At 37.2% G+C, this 16,402-nt stretch overlaps 1 protein-coding gene across 1 annotated transcript in view; it reads right to left on the bottom strand.

Moving 5' to 3' along the window:
* The window catches only part of c2cd3 (C2 domain containing 3 centriole elongation regulator), a 29,077-nt gene extending 12,675 nt beyond the window's left edge, over window positions 1-16,402 (bottom strand). The window contains exons 1-21 of the mRNA XM_052110182.1: window positions 16,285-16,402; window positions 15,687-15,953; window positions 15,365-15,522; window positions 14,991-15,187; window positions 14,768-14,895; window positions 11,961-12,087; window positions 11,703-11,840; window positions 11,376-11,523; window positions 11,189-11,274; window positions 10,854-11,042; window positions 10,651-10,760; window positions 10,439-10,557; window positions 10,208-10,339; window positions 8,189-8,614; window positions 6,603-6,754; window positions 6,211-6,458; window positions 4,997-5,164; window positions 2,722-2,905; window positions 2,244-2,416; window positions 2,022-2,157; window positions 366-634 (exon numbers count right to left, since the gene is read on the bottom strand). Of these exons, the coding sequence (XP_051966142.1) occupies window positions 366-634; window positions 2,022-2,157; window positions 2,244-2,416; window positions 2,722-2,905; window positions 4,997-5,164; window positions 6,211-6,458; window positions 6,603-6,754; window positions 8,189-8,614; window positions 10,208-10,339; window positions 10,439-10,557; window positions 10,651-10,760; window positions 10,854-11,042; window positions 11,189-11,274; window positions 11,376-11,523; window positions 11,703-11,840; window positions 11,961-12,087; window positions 14,768-14,895; window positions 14,991-15,187; window positions 15,365-15,522; window positions 15,687-15,953; window positions 16,285-16,336 (3,607 nt within the window). The 5' untranslated portion in view covers window positions 16,337-16,402. The remainder of the gene's footprint in view (window positions 1-365; window positions 635-2,021; window positions 2,158-2,243; window positions 2,417-2,721; window positions 2,906-4,996; window positions 5,165-6,210; window positions 6,459-6,602; window positions 6,755-8,188; window positions 8,615-10,207; window positions 10,340-10,438; window positions 10,558-10,650; window positions 10,761-10,853; window positions 11,043-11,188; window positions 11,275-11,375; window positions 11,524-11,702; window positions 11,841-11,960; window positions 12,088-14,767; window positions 14,896-14,990; window positions 15,188-15,364; window positions 15,523-15,686; window positions 15,954-16,284) is intronic.

Raw genomic sequence — 16,402 nt, 5'->3', positions numbered from 1 at the left:
TACCAAAATGTTTAAGACACGGTTGCAAACTGCTTATGTTAAAGTGCACAGCAATGGAAAAAGACTGACTGCTCTGCAATTTTTGCCATTTAATGTTCCCACAAGATAATGGACAAAACAACACACAAAACAAATAAAAACAAAGAAACAACAACAAAAAAAAACTATCCAAACAAAAACTAATAATAATAAAAAACAATTGAACATAACTAAACAAAAAACAAACCAAAACAAAAAACAAATCAAACATAAAACCAAACAAATCAAACCAAAACAAAAAAAGAAATCAAAACAAACAAACAAAAAAACTGTTTTGTGACTAACTGTATCTAATACCATTTATTTTCCAGTCTGTTAACACTAACCTTTGCGTGTGTCTCTGTTGTAAATGGTGAAGATAGCAACTGCATCCTGCAATAGCTCTGCCAGACTGACGGTCTCCCCACTGTCTCTTTGCACCAGCAGATTACAGCTAAACTCTGCGTGATGCTCAAACTCTGGACAGAAGTTTCTGGCTACCATGCGAGTGCTTCGCACCTCACTGTCCGGTAGGAAGGACAATTGCATGGTTACAAAGGAGTTGACTCCTACTTCAGAGTAATACTGAAGAGCATTGTCTGTATCTGCAAGAAATCTGAGAAACAATAAAAATATGGTGAATATACAATACAAGAACAAAATTATACTCCATTCAAAGTGAAAAAATAGTTTTAAACCACATGACAGATTGCTACGCTTGTCTAAATACAGAAAAGTAGACCAGCATAACATAATGGGAATTCTGATTCCTTTCAGTGAATTGGTTTATTCGATCATTTACATGAACTGGACCAAGCTTCACCAATCCCTGTATGGCAAATGTTATATCACTAACTTCAATGATTTAAAAACTTTTAAAAGTTTTTCATAAATTCATGTTTATAGAAAATAAGAACATTTAGACATGAAATTACAACATATTACCAGCAGATGACTTCAGAGGTCAACTCAACTGCCTGTAGCAAATTGTAGCAAAATAATTTTTGTTTTCAGATCTTATGATTAGTTATGCATTCAGATCTATGTTTAGACATTATTATAGACATAAAAAAAAAATCATTATTTTTGTCAAAGTTTAGCATTTTGATATTGTTTGAGGTGTTTTGAAGTGTCAGTTTTTGAAATGACGCCACACTTGATTTTAGTTACCTATTATTAATTTCAAACATCCCAATTCAATAACTCAACAGAAGAAATTAATAAAAAATTTCAATAAAACCAACAGCAATGTGTGTGTGTTTGTGTGTGCGTGCACACATGCGTATATGCATGTGTGTTCTTCATTGTGGATGAGTATTGGTTTCATGCTTTCATTACTGTGTGCGTGTGTGTGTGTGAGAGAGAGTTTCGCATTGTGGATGTGTTATAGTCCAAACCCTTCATTTATGTGTGTGTTTTGAATTCAAGGCTGATTTTATTTGACAAATTCTAATAAAAAATGCTATCTGTCTCACCTTTTCATTCCTGTGTTTGTGTGTGAGCAAGTGAGTTCCACATTGTGGATGTGTTAAAGTATCACCCCTTCATTTCTGTGAGTGTGTGTTCTGCATTGTGGCTGATTTATTTTGATTTATAAAAAAATATAATGCATGTCTCACCCATTCATTTCCAATAGGGGTCAATTGTGTGTGTGTGTGTGTGTGTGTGTGTGTGTGTGTGTAGATAGTAAATGTAGGAAAAGTCACCAAACCTCATCCCACTTGGATGAAGGGAACCATGTTTTTAAAGAAGTAAAATTTAAAGGGGGTAAAAAAAAAAAAAAAACCCAATAGAAGATTAGGGTTAAATGTTGCTTTTTCTCACTATATTTTCAACTACATTGCTAGCTGCTTTTTATTGGTAGGCTGTATTGTAGCCACATTTTTCAAAATTTTATTATGACAATTTTAATTAATTTTAAATTAAAGTAGCTTGACAATATTTTTCAAAGTAGTTTCCCCAAACCCAGGTTAAAATAAGGGTAAAGAGAGATAATCACTCACTTTGCTGCAGCTTGCAGCCCTGCTGCTCTATTCAGCTGCACAACCAGAGTTACTCTGCGAGAGGGCACGACCCCACTCTTCACTCCAACACTCCTTAATGGTCGAGACTTGTACTGAAGACTCACTTCAAGCAGTCCTAAATGCAAGCACAGATATGCAACTGTTTTCCTATTTAATGATGTATTTGTTATTTTACATGTACACAGTTTAAAAATAATTTACCTGATGGCTGATGCTGTACGTCAGTTAGTCTATCATTTCTTGGTACCAACGGGAGGGTGAACAACTGTGTATCGGTTTGACCCTGTTTCTGCATAGTGACCATGGCACACAGTTTGGACATGGGCAGCAGCCCCTGCGCTACCATCTGGTCTCTGACATTTGGGTAATAATACCTAAAAATATATTTCAACAATTAACTCATATTTTTATATTTATTTTTAATGATAACTTTTAATAGTCCTTGTGGTTTGTGCAAACTATATACCACAACATTTGTAAATCACAATATACACATATTGTTTATGAAAGAGTGATGGAAAACTACTTTAAAAAGTAACCAAAAGGTCCTTGTGACCTTATAAATTACAAATTATACATATACAGTTTAATAATTAAAAAACTATGCTTGACTAGCATTATATTGTTTCAACCGATATCTTGTAAAATACAAGACAAACAAAGGTTTGTGTTGGTTTACCTGCACCAAACCTCAAACTGCACTCCTCCTGCATTCCTCAGCCCCTGATTGGCCAGTGAACTAAGCAGCACTCTCTGCACTGGGACATCTGGAGGAGTGAGCAGGATGTGCGTTTCACTATGTCCAAACACTGGGTCAGGCACACAGAGGGTTGTCTCAGTGCGGTATGCCTTGAGATCCACGTCTATGAAAAAGCACATTTGGTTAAACAGATTTCAAATAGTGGTGGTGATTTTGATTCATTTCAGTGACTCGATTCTTTTGATTCTGTTCACCAAAAAGATTTGTTCAGATTCGTACACTGACCATTACTTGAAGACCTGTAGATGGCACCAAATGGCCATCTTTTAAGTAACCACACTGAACCAAAAGCAGTCATTCATGAGCAGAACAAATCTATATATCCTTTATTAAAATTTGCAGAGATTTCAGCACTGCAGCGTTTAAGCATCATAAACACTTCCCCACAAATGACAACAAAACATGTCTATTATATTGTGAAGTTGATTTTTGATCAAGCTAAACACAAAAAAAGAATAGTAAAAATAAAAAACTATGAGTTTCAATAACGTCATTATGTCATTTTAATATCTGGTCATCACTCACTTTTATTCATAATTGATCCGGCCTCTTTTCTTGTTGAACGAGATTGCCGAACTGAACGAATGACATCCAGCTCCTCCTCTCGTTCAGAAGACCATCATTCACGAACAAGATGACTGATTCATTTAATTTATTTGCGAAAGAGTTTACCGGTACATTAAGTTCTTTAACAAGCGACATGACCGCTTGTTCAGTGTAGATTCAGAGGGTCAAACTAATGATTTGCTCCATTACATCCCACACTAAATGCTACTGGCTCGCACTAACGTAAGTCTTTAAAAGCAGGACAAAGCAACATAAATGGAATTTGCATGACTACAAATGTACGGAGACACTTAAAAATAAGAGTTTAAACAGCATAACTATTTTTACCACAAATGGCAGGTCTTATTCTCCCTATATTTTGTCAAATAGACAGAAAAAGTCCAAGAAAAGATGAATAATATTTTATATTGCGCACCAATGCACAACATCTTCATTCATAATTTGTCAATTTAACTGTCTCCAGTCATTTTAACACATTCATAAATTGGGTATTCTGTTTTGTACACACCCATAAACTTGTCTCCAGTGCATTTCACACCTTTCTCTCGTTGCTGAACTCACAAATGAATGAACGACATGCCTCCTCTCGTTCAGTCATTCAGCAGATATTCATTCACAAACAAGTTCATTTAGTTCACGAACGAGTTTACCAGTACATTCAGTTCGTTCATGAATGAGACCAGACTCAAATAAATGACTAGTCTACTTGTTCAGTGAAGGGGCATAATCGTTCAGGGGGTCGAACCAATTCACAGCCCGCACTCGAATGCTATTGGCTCACGCTATAGTCAATCTTTACAGGCATGAAAAGCCACCAAAGCAGTCGTGTGCTTCAAACTAGAGCTCATTGGCTTCAAAAGTTAAAGATGTCAATGAACGAGAAATATGAGTCAGTGTACGATTCCTACCCTTAAAAGATTTGTACAAAAAGACTGATTCATTCACGATCAAAACATCACTAATTCAAAAAAGACATTATATTAAAGGAACAGTTCGCCCAAAAAGAAAAATGCTCTCATTTACTTACCCTCATGCCTTCCAGATATCTATGACTTTCTTTCTTCTGAAGAATCTGTTGGTCTATACAATGAATGTGAATGGTTACCAAAATTGTAAATCTCCAAAAAGCAAATAAAGGCAGCATAAAAGTAATTCATATGACTCTAGTGATTTAATCCATGTCTTTTGAAGTGATCGGTTTTTGGGGAGAACTTTTTTTCACTACAAATCTTGACACCAGCTGTCTCCTTGGCAATCATTAGTTTGTTTACACTTCCTAGCGCCATCTAGCACTCTGCACATGCATCAAGCACTCGGAAGTGTAATTGAGCTTGAAATTGTGATCGTGCCTAGAGACTGCAAGAGCAAAACGAGTTGTATTTTGAAACTGACAGGATCAGTCCTGAAAACACGGATTTACCCACTGGAGTTATATGGATTACTTTTAATCTGCCTTTATGTGCTTTTTGGTGCTTCAAAGTTTTGGTCACTATTTACTTGCATCATATGGACAACAGAGCTGAGATATTCTTCTAAAAATCTACGTTAGTGTTCTGCAGAAAAAAGAAAGTCATCCACATCTGGGATGGCATGAGGGTGAGTAAATGATGAGAGAAAATCAGCTTACTGCTTTCAACAATATTAGGATCCATCTCCTCTGTTGACTCTTCAGTTTGTGCAGGGAAGGAGTACTGGATGTAGCAGTCAGCTTCTCCCCACACTGTGGATTGTAGAGGCATCAGACCCTTGACTCGCTCTACTCGGACCATGAAGACATGCTCACGTAGAACATCTGCTGAAGCACTGCCACTCGCCTACAAGAACAATCGGACACACACATACACAGACAGTATAAGTCTGTGTTGAGAGACATTCATTTAAAGGAATAGTTGGAAAAAAAAATATTCTGTCATAATTTACTCTCATTTCATTCAAATTTCATCTGTGTATGCATATACTGTATACAAATATGGTCATGAGAAGATAGTAAAAAAAATACATTGGTTCTCGTGAGCCTCAAACTGACTATGACATGACAAATTTGAATGGAGTGAATAAAATTTGAGAGCTACAATGAAGAGCAAGATTTCAGTGAATAACAACTTCAATTTCAGTCCGTTCCTCACATAAAGCTCTTGTATGACTTCAGAGGAAATTGCGAGTATTGACACTGACTACCACCCCTGGAGTCACGAGTTTGAATCCAGCCAGGTCTCCTAAGCTGCTAAATTGGCCCAGTTGCTAGGGAGGTAACCTGGGGGTACCACATGGGGTAACCTCCTCGTGGTAGCTATAATGTGGTTCTCGCTCACGGTGGGATGCATGGTGAGTTGTACTTGGATGCCGCGGAGAATAGCATGAAGCCTACACACGCGCTATGTTTCCGCGGTACAGCGCTCAACAAGCCACATGATAAGATGCGCAGATTGCCGTCTCAGACGTGCAGGCAGCTGAGATTCATCCTCCGCCACCTGGATCAAGGCGTGTCACAATGTACGCCACAACGACGACTTAAGAGCGCATTGGAAATTAGTCATTCCAAATTGCGGAGAAAAGGGGAGCAAAAATATAAAAATAGAAATATAGCTCACAAGTCGTATAGACTATTTTATTTTATTTTTTGAGAGAGAGTTTGGAGATTGACAGCTCTGGGTCACTATATTCTTTCTCTCTAAGGGAAAAAGTGGAGTAAACATTCTTAAAAACTCCTCATTTTGGGTTTCACAGAAGGAATAAAGTCATATGGGTTTGGAACAACATGATGGTGGAAAGATTAACCAATTTCTATAAATTACTGCATTCTTCAACACATGCTTTGAGTTGTTTTTAAGTAAAGTGAACTAGCCTTTGTTTCTGTGTGTGTCTGGTGGTCTAACATGTGAGCGGGTCGAGGCAGCAGTGATACGTGGGTCAGATCATCATCTCTCATTCGCTGTAGTGCTGTGATCTGTTGAGCTACACCCATTGCTAAACACACCCTGAGGTTCCCACGAGTGCTTCCAGTGAACACGTTAATGACAGGCATATAACTGTCCACCCCAACCACTGGATACTGAGACTGAAAGAGCAGCTCAGAGATCTTGGGGTCTCTGAAGAGAAAATCCAAAGGAAAACAAATTACACTTAAGAAATTATATCAAAACATGATATATATATAAGGTATTACCAGAATACTTTTTTTTTTATCGGGCATGAGTTATAACACGCGTAAAGATTTAATTTCTAAGATTTACCTGAAGGACATGTAGAACTGGTGGAGAGGTAGTTTCACCAAGCCTAGAAGTTTATCATGATCTGAGCTGCTGGCTCTCAACCAAACCTCAAGGACCATCACGTTGTTCTTCATTCTCTCCAACAGTCTGGAAGTCAGTGCGATTGGAGCCACCTACATGACATAAGAGAAAATAATAACTAGATTGTGAAGAAAATAAGAGTGGTGCTTCACCAGTTTGGAATTCTTTTTGTTCCGAGTTGTTTTAAGTGCGCTGCTATGTGATTTGTAGGGTATTCTGGCTGGGTGATATAGGTGGTTATTTATTTACTAGTTAAAAAAAGCCCACACTCAAGAAGTCTATGGGTTATTTTCACCTGTTTTATTGTCCACCAGGCTAAAACTGCCTGATCAATTAGAAAAGTAAACTAAACAGTTTTTTTTTTTGTTTAGTTTATTAAAAAAAAAAATAGTTTGGCCAGAAATGAAAATTCTCTCATGATTTACTCACCCTCATGCCATCTCAGATGAGTATGACTTTCTTTCTTCTGCAGAACACAAAGATGTTTTCAAGAAATCTCAGCAAAACTTTGAAGCTACAAAAATCACATAAAAGCAGCATAAAAGAAATTCATATCACTCTATTTTATACAGTTTATTCCATGTCATCTGAAGTAATCCATTCGTTTTTTGGTGAGACCAGTCCAAAATATAACTTCTTTTTCACAGTACATCCTGTCATTGTAGTCCCTAGGCATGATCATGATTTCAAGCTCGATTACGCTTCCTTGTGCTTGACACACGCGCAGAGCTCTAGGAAGTGTGATTGAACTTGAAATCATGATGCCAAGGAGACTGCTTGTGTCAAGATGTATAGTGAAAAAGGAGGTTATATTTTGTTCTGTTCTCATCCAAAACTGATTGAATCACTTCAGAAGACATGGATTAAACCTCTGGAGTCGTATGATTACTTGTATGCTGCCTTTATGTGCTTTTAGGTTCTCCAAAGTTTTGATCACCATTCATTTGCATTGTATGGACCAACAGAACTAAGATATTCTTCTAAAAACCTTTGTTTGTGTTCAGCTGGAGAAAGAAAGTCATACACATCTGAGATGGAATGAGGGTGAGTAAATGATGAGGGAATTATATTTTTAGGTGAACTGTTCTTGTAAGTGTAAATAATAGCGATGCTTTCTGCAGCAAACACCACTATAAAACCAATAAAGCATTTGATTACACTGCTTTCTTGAATACAAAATCAATTCTGATTGGTCTTAAATCTGTCTAAAAAGGAACTGGCCAAATCTAATAAAATATTTTAAACTCAAATCAATAATTGATGTCCATTTAATTATTTATTTGGCAAGAATTCATGTAATAGGTGAGATGATGTACAGTGACCTGGTCATTATCGCAAAATAAACCACCACAAGGTTATCACACTGTATTACCCTGAAAGGGTTTATTTTGTGAAAATGACAGATGACTGTACATTATTCATTATGTATTGCAATACCAAGGCCATGCAATGTTGTAACATGAGATAATATCTCAAGCATCTTCAGATATTTCTCCATAGTTCTGCATCAGTGCAAATGCACTAACCTGGACAAAGTTAAATATCGGTTGTTTTTGTCCCCAGCTGATCATCGATCGAGCAGTCTCATCAGATCCAAGCAGTTTACAATTCAAGTAGACATTGGGCTGCATGGGTGCACAATTAAAATCTTTCCCATCAGGGACCATGAGCAATGTATGAAGCAAAATCTCAGTCTCCTCCACTTCTTGTTGCAAAGGCTTTTGTGGAGAGGTCTGGTGTCTGGCATATGGCGAAGTGGATTGAGATCTGGTTTGAGGCATCAGGATACTCTGGACTGGATGAAGTCCAGCACTAGGAGATGGGTCACTCTTCCGCCCATCATCCTCTTCAATCAAGCGGGACATGGGGGCTTTTTGCAGAGTCAGCCCTTTCCTTCCAGGCCTTTTTTTGGTGGTGAAGTCATTCTTGTCTAACGCTAGTTCAAATGACACCTTTAAAAAAAAAAAAAAATTCAACTATAACTATTTTTAAACAGCACTTTGCTTATTCTTTTATAATTATTATGCATGCAGTTATTATGAACTAGTATCAAATGAGAGGCATTTTAAAATATTTGTACACATTTGTTCCACCACAGCACCATATAAAATTAACTTGTGAAAGGGACAGTTCACCCTAAATTGAAACTTCTCTCATTATTTACTCACCCTCATGATTTCCCAGTAGTGTATGACTTTTTTTTCTTCACCAGAACACATTTGAAGAAAAATGGAAAAATATCTCAGCTCAGTAGATCCTTAAATTGCAAGTGAATGAAGATTTCTCTTTTGAAGCTCCAAAAATCACAGACAGTCAGCATAAACATCATCAATATGACATCAGCTGTTAAATGTATGTCTTCTAAAGTGACACGATTGCTTTTGGTATGAAAAAGATAAATATATAAGTAATTGTTTTAACTCTAAATCATGCTTCCGGTAAGGAGAGGTATTCACGCATTGGCATTTGAAACACGCAAGAACTGACACGTGCGACACAGCCAGAAGAGCAGCGCTGTTTACAAGTGAGGAGGAGGACCACTGTACAGTAGCTTGGTTGGTTTTGGTTTTAATTTGTATTTATCTGTTTCTTTACTCACAATGGTGCGTTTGTGTGCTCATCCTGGATGTCTCAGCCGATTAGAGAATGTGAGATTATGTCGGTATCATGGCAACACAAATGCATGGCATGAGAGACTGCTTGGAAATGTACCCTTACATTGGAATAATAATAAAAAAAATTATTAAATATTGGGGGCCTGGGTAGCTCAGCATGTAAAGACACTGACTACCACCCCTGAAGTCACAAGTTCGAATCCAGGGTGTGCTGAGTGACTCCAGCCAGGTCTCCTAAGCAACCATACTGGCCCGGTTGCTAGGGAAGGTAAATTCATATGGGGTAACCTCCTCGTGGTCGCTGTAACGTGGTTCTCGCTCTAGGCGTGCATGGATGCTGCGGAGAATAGCGTGAAGCCTCCACACGTGCTACATCTCTGTGGTAACACAGTGACAAGCTTTGTGATAAAATGTGCGGATTGATGGTCTCAGAAGTGGAGGCAATCCGCCACCTAGATTAAGGCAAGTCACTACGCCACCACGAGGACTTAGAGTGCATTTGGAATTGGGCAGAAGTACTAATATTGTTTTTGCACCAAAACTTATTGTCTCACTTTAGAAGACATTAACCGCTGGAGTCATACTGATGATATTTAAGCTGACTATCTGTGATTTTTAGAGCTTCAAAAAAGAAAATCACCATTCACTTGTATTTTAAAGACCTACTGAGCTGAGATATTTTTATAATTTTATTAAAAAGTGTGAGAAAATTATGAGAGAATTTTCATTTTTGAGTGACCCATCCCTTGAAGGCAAAAGGTTGATTACAAACTAAAAACAAATGGTGATCAGATACTTGACCTAAGATAAACAATTTCCCTTTCACATACATATCAAAATTGTAAAAGAAAGTTCAAGGATATACTACACATTTATCAACGTAAGTAATAAATAAAAGTAAAAATAAAATATTTTTGTTCTGTACATTACCTTCAGAGGACCAACTGCCTGTTTATCAGTGTTTCCATCAGGTCTTTGAACAGGCAGGGCAGCAGAAATGTTCAGTGATTCACTTTGCAAAAGAGTGCTCATAGAAAACGTTGCTGTTCCAATGAGATCAGGCTGAAGTGTCAAACAAGTACAAGATTAGGTGTTTAACTTCCAAAATGTACATAAAATCTTTGGAGTTTTGACAGTGTTTGCATTTTATTTTGCACTTACTGTCTTTTGAAAGCTATTTCTGCAGTAGATCGTTAATGAGATGTTCATCTCCCACCATTGTTTAATAGATGACCTACTGAATCTCACAGGAAACAAACTTTGGTGCTCAAACGTTACCACTGAAAAAACAAAAATGAATGGCCAGTTTGTTTCACTACTTCTTAGTTAAAAAAAATTTTTTTGTGGAAGTTCTCTAAATTACAAATACTTACCCCCCTCTAACATTTTACTAGAGATAACTTTTGTGAACTCTAAAGGCACCAGACTGATGTCATCATATTTGGTAGAGACCAGTGGGAAGAGGTACTCTACAATATAAGAGCTACAGAGATATGACAAATACATGTAAACTTAGCTTTGCAATGTTTAATTTCTGAACTTTGTCTGAAAATATAACATTTCTTAAAGGATGTACCATTTCTTTGTAGTGAGGGGCCGGGGTGGTCTTCCTTTTTTAGAAATATTTCTTGGCGTGTCTTTGGGAACTTTTAATTCACTGATGATAACTCTGGCAAAACGAACATCACCAAGCAAAGCTATCTTCTCCGCACTCAGGCCAGAGAAACCATCTTCTGTTTCTGAATGAACATCATCAGAATCCAGCCTTCAAAAACATATAGACAAGTTACACAAAAGCACACATTAACAATAACTGTAGAAAGTTATATTTCTGACCTTTTATAATACATATAATACATATTCTATTTTCTCAAAGTAATCAGCATTCCTTCCTGCAAACGTGTAACTAACCAGGCATTTTTATCTGGGCTTGTGTGCAATTTCTTCCCTGCAGTGTCTTTCCTCTGATGGTCCTCTTCCAAATATTCATCCGATACCTGAAAAAGGAAAAACACATGGATATTTTTGTGGAAAATACATATGATGGGAATTGCATGACAGCACATATTTTAGGTATGTTGTTGATCAGATGTCTTACAGGAGCTTTGTAGAAGAGGTTCTCTAGAAGACTTTGATCATATTGAGGGTCATGGAGCTCACTGTCCATAAGCACACTACTGCTATCAGACAGAGACTCTGGAGGTGAACCCTCGCCATCCCAAAACCGCAGTGCTGATCCATTAACACTGAGGAGAATTAAAGTTACATGTTTTTAATAGACATATTTTGCAAACAATGGCAAGGAAATAAAAATTCAACTCTGCTAGTCCTGTGAAAACAATTATTAAAGGGGGAAAATATCCATCAAGCATTTTTAACCAAAGTAAATAATGTTGTTCACTAAAATAATCGTAAACTAGGCAACCTTCCCAGAAGGAGATCCACAGCCATGTCCTCTGTGTTGACTTTATGTTGACTTGCTTCACCAAGGTCGTGAGAAGGATGCTGGAGTTCGGACTGAAGGATGCTCTCCAGAAACTGTCCTGACGAAGGTCTGGGTGGCCTTTAGGAGGAACCAGGTGTTTAATACAATTTGTCATCTACATTCTGCTATTCTGGTGTCTATTTGGACCTTTCATTGGTATTTGAAGGAAATATTGTGATATGTGAATGAAGTCCATACAAAGCTTCAGTGTTGTGTCTGGAAATGGGCTGGATAATGTCCTTCAGAGGAACATCTGACTCTTCATCTGTCTTTAAGGCTGAAACCACCATGGCATTTCTGAGCTTGCTACCACGCTCCAGAAGAACTAGAAAATTAAAATGGATATAAATATACAAACGAATAAATACTTGATTCATTATTTACTCTGTAATTGAATAAATACTAGGACTGGGTAGAAATATAGATTTTTTTCGAAGCATCGCAATCTTCATTTGTACAATCTTTTTTTTTTTTTACCCCCTTTTCTCATGCCCAATTCCCACTACTTAGTAGGTCCTCGTGGTGGTGCGGTTACGCACATCAATCCGGGTGGCGGAAGACAAGTCTCAGTTGCCTCCGCTTCTGAGACAGTCAATCCAATCACGTAGCATCATATCACGTGGCTTGTTGTGCATGACACCCCGGAGACTCACAGCACGGGAGGCTCATGCTACTCTCCACGATCCACGCACAACTTTCCACGCACCCCACTGAGAGCTAGAACCCCTAATCGTGACCACGAGGAGGTTACCCCATGTGACTCTACCCACCCTAGCAACCGGGCCAATTTGGTTGCTTAGGAGACCTGGATGGAGTCACTCAACACACCCTGGATTCAAACTCGTGACTCCAGGGGTGGTTGTTAGTGTCAATACTTGCAAGCTACCCAGGCCCTGACATTGATTCTTAAATCCCTAGACTGATTTTTGTTTTACATTATGTGCAGCCCTCTACTACAATGAGAACAAAATCAGTTTCAATTATAATCAAATTTCCATGCAATCCATTTGTCATTGAATATTGTCTCTTTTAATACTCTTTCTGTTCTTTACAGTCAGTTGTTGATCAAATACAAAAAACAAAACAACATTAAATTCATATCACACAAAGCTCGGATGAGGTAAAGAAGAGAGATCTCTCTTGTTAATATGCGCTCAACAGGCCAGTTTCACACTTCTGGGGTCGTTGCTTCCGGGTGTGCCCTTCGCAGGGTAAACTTACTTCCGGTATTAACAACGGCCATTGAAATGTGAGCAAGATCTGCTGAAATCAAATTCTTCATACAAATTAAATAGTGTTTAAATATTTGATCTGACTTTTTGCTTTGTTGCCGACTCTTTTTTATTTTTTATTTTTTTTATTTTTATTATGTAGCTAATATTATTACTCTCTTAAACTATACAGCAATGGCTCTTATGGCTGCATGTCATTATCTTAAAGTCTGTAAACCTGCACTGTAATAATCAATGTAGTGCTTATGCCACTTTATGTACAAGATATTACTATAATTATTATTATTAAATACATTATTGCACAGTTCCTTATTGGTGTCTGTTGATCTTTTACTGTTATGGCGGGGTTCATGTACACTGTATATCATTTATGAAAATAAGTAAATATGTTTTAAACGGGACAAGATGACTAACAAAATTTGATTATTTATACTTTTAAAAAACAACATTTAGTTTCATACGAGGTTCAGTTAAACATATCTGTACTGTGAGTATTTTGAGCTTTTTAACATTTATTTCCCATGATATGGTGAAGGAGGGAAATTGTTGAAAGAATATTCCTGCTGAAACGGGAGCTGGTGAAGAAGCCACCACAGCGCTGGATTTGAGCACATAAACTCAAAAGATACTGCAGCCTGAACAGCTGAATCAGTTGGGAAAAGATGATAAATAATTTCTGTGTATATTATGTGTAAAACGGTCCATGCAGAAGAGGCAAATATTAGCTACAGCCAATAGCCTTAAACCTGTAGCGGAAGAAGCTTTACCCTGCGGTGGCGTAGTTTCCAATTTTTGTGAAATTGGCCTATTAAAGATGCTCTTTACAGAACTGCAAGAGACCGTACCAGTTTTTAGCAGTTGTTCAACAAATCAAAGACCTTATTCACATAGTGCCATCTTTGACATCAATGACAATGGAGCTGTGTGGGATAGACGTACAATCTCTTCAATGGGCTGTACTGCAGTTTAAAGTGCTTTTGGATAATTCCACAGACAAAACATTGATAAAATATCTGTCCAAGAACATTCAGTATACATAGAACTCCAGACAACATGAGTTGTGTAAAATCAGGTGTGACCTAAGAGCTTCATAAAGTTTTATACTCTTCGTGCCATTGAAGAGACTGTATGTTCATGAAAACAAAGATGGTGCTAGTGTGAATCAGGTCTATCCTTAAAAATAGTATAAATTAAACAATAAACATATAATAGTATAGTGACAAAATATAATATATGCAATATAACATCATATTTATTGATGAAATACACAGATCTGTTCATTTTTAAAAAGCTAAAATCTGAACAAAAAACTAAATAATTAGTAAAATGTATATTTTTATAATATACCTTATTAGAAGGTCCCCAGTATAATTAACAGCATTAGGTGGGATAGAATTTATTTAATATGTAATCAAAATGGACACATTACTGAAATATACCCATTTTAATTGATAAGGAATTGAATTCGAATCGAAAGCGTTAATCAGAATCTATTCGAAATGGGGAAATATGTTTCAATACCAGCCCTATTAAATACTGTAACTTGCATATTTATTCATGTATTTTAGTATATTTGTCTTCAGAGCTGCCAAAATGACCATAAATGTCCCTAAAGGGAAAAAATATTTTGGTAGAGTGCTGCAACATTTGAAACAGAGCACTCTTACAAGCTACATATATAATCTAAGGATGAATCTAAATAGTGTAAATATGTGATCCAAGTTTTAAGTCAAAATTTTGCTGTGTGCCTTCACAGTGATGTGACAAAAATACCTGACAAAAGGTTGACAGATGATTGGCCGTTTGCTGGGAGAGTTTGATCTGGAACAACTTTAGGTTTTCCAGTAGAGAAAGATGGCATGACGTTACTGCTTTCTTGAAAATAGAGGTAATCTTTCCCCCTAAAACAAAAATGTATTAGGATTAAAGAAATCCTTTGAAACAGATTGTATTCCACAATGGTCTTTCAACAAGCAAAAGGTTTAAACAAACAAACCGGGGCATATGGTTAGAACTGCCACCAACAGTCTCCTTCTCAGTGTTACTCAGGAGAGGTTGATCTAGTGATGTCAACACAGGCATGTTCTGGTCAGATATTAGTGCAGGAGCCTGGGCATCAAGGCTCATATCTGTTGTAGGTACTGAGCAACTGCTGTCATATCCTTCCGTTAATGGTTCCAGAGCAAGTGTGATCTATGGTACACATGAAACAATAATGCAAAACTAAAATGCTAACCAACAATATATATATATAAAACAAAATCTAAGAAAACACAGAAATAACACAAAATAATCAGCTGATAAACTGCAAAGCAAAAGCAAATAGATCTAGGAGTTATATCTGGTATTTCAGCTTAGCATCTTGCCAACCTGGAGTTCCCCAAGTTTTTCAGATGTCGGGGAAATAAGAGTGAAATATCCATGTATGGAGTGAGACAAAGAGAGTCGGGCAATCCCAGGGACTTGAACTCGAGCGATAGGCAAATGATCAACCTTTGTAAGCACATCAAGCACCAATGAGCCCATATCTGTGAACAAAACAATCCTGTTATATTAATCACCAAACATAAGTAACAGTTCTGTTTGCTTCACATGAATAAACCTGCACATACTCAAAGGAAAATCAGCCAATGAACATATGCTGTCATGATAATGGCTCATGTGAATTTGAGTCAACTTTCTCATCCGTCACCTGTCAGATAAGATGTAAGCTGTTTTGGTCCACATCTTATAGGAAAGCGGGCAGTGGATTTAACCCCTTTTTGTTCAACATGTCCATCTCTGGGCCTAAAGAAGGTGCCATTGGAAGACTCTCCCCACCATCGCAGTCGGATCAGAGTCACAGGAGGAGGTTTGATGGTGGTCCACAGCACTTTACTTACTGTAAACCTGAGAAAACATCTCAGCTGCCCCTCCACTAAAGGAGGAATACTGGTGGATGGAGACACATCACTGAGCACTGGGAAGATTCAAAATAACAAAGCGAGCAAGATTATGAAGATATTTATGTAGAAAACAGACATTTAAAGCAGACTTTTCCAAACTTCTAAACCTTTGATTAGAAAGGGTTTCTTAGAATATATTTTCTAACAAGCAAAGTATTACACTTAACCAGCAACAAATATAAGCATAAGACTTGACTTTATGTCTCAAAACCAAAATGAGCTGCCTAACTGAGAGTACACACTAGGTTTTGAGACAGTCTTTATCCTCTCTAAAGTTTGTGGTTAAAAAAAACTCTATTGTAATAGCGTTTAACAACAAATAACCTCCAAACAAAAGTTAGTTACCACTTTTTCTGTTGCATACGCCCTTTAAGGGTTTCACCCTTTTATTCTTCATTCCTCACATCGAGAGTGTTCTGAATAAATACGATAAATGTATCAAAGCTTTCATACTTCGATGACA

This window comes from Xyrauchen texanus, chromosome 38 (assembly GCF_025860055.1).
Source record: "Xyrauchen texanus isolate HMW12.3.18 chromosome 38, RBS_HiC_50CHRs, whole genome shotgun sequence".
NCBI lineage: Eukaryota > Metazoa > Chordata > Actinopteri > Cypriniformes > Catostomidae > Xyrauchen > Xyrauchen texanus.
The sequence above is the reverse complement of the archived record's forward strand: the minus strand, read 5'-3'. Positions and strand labels throughout refer to the sequence as shown.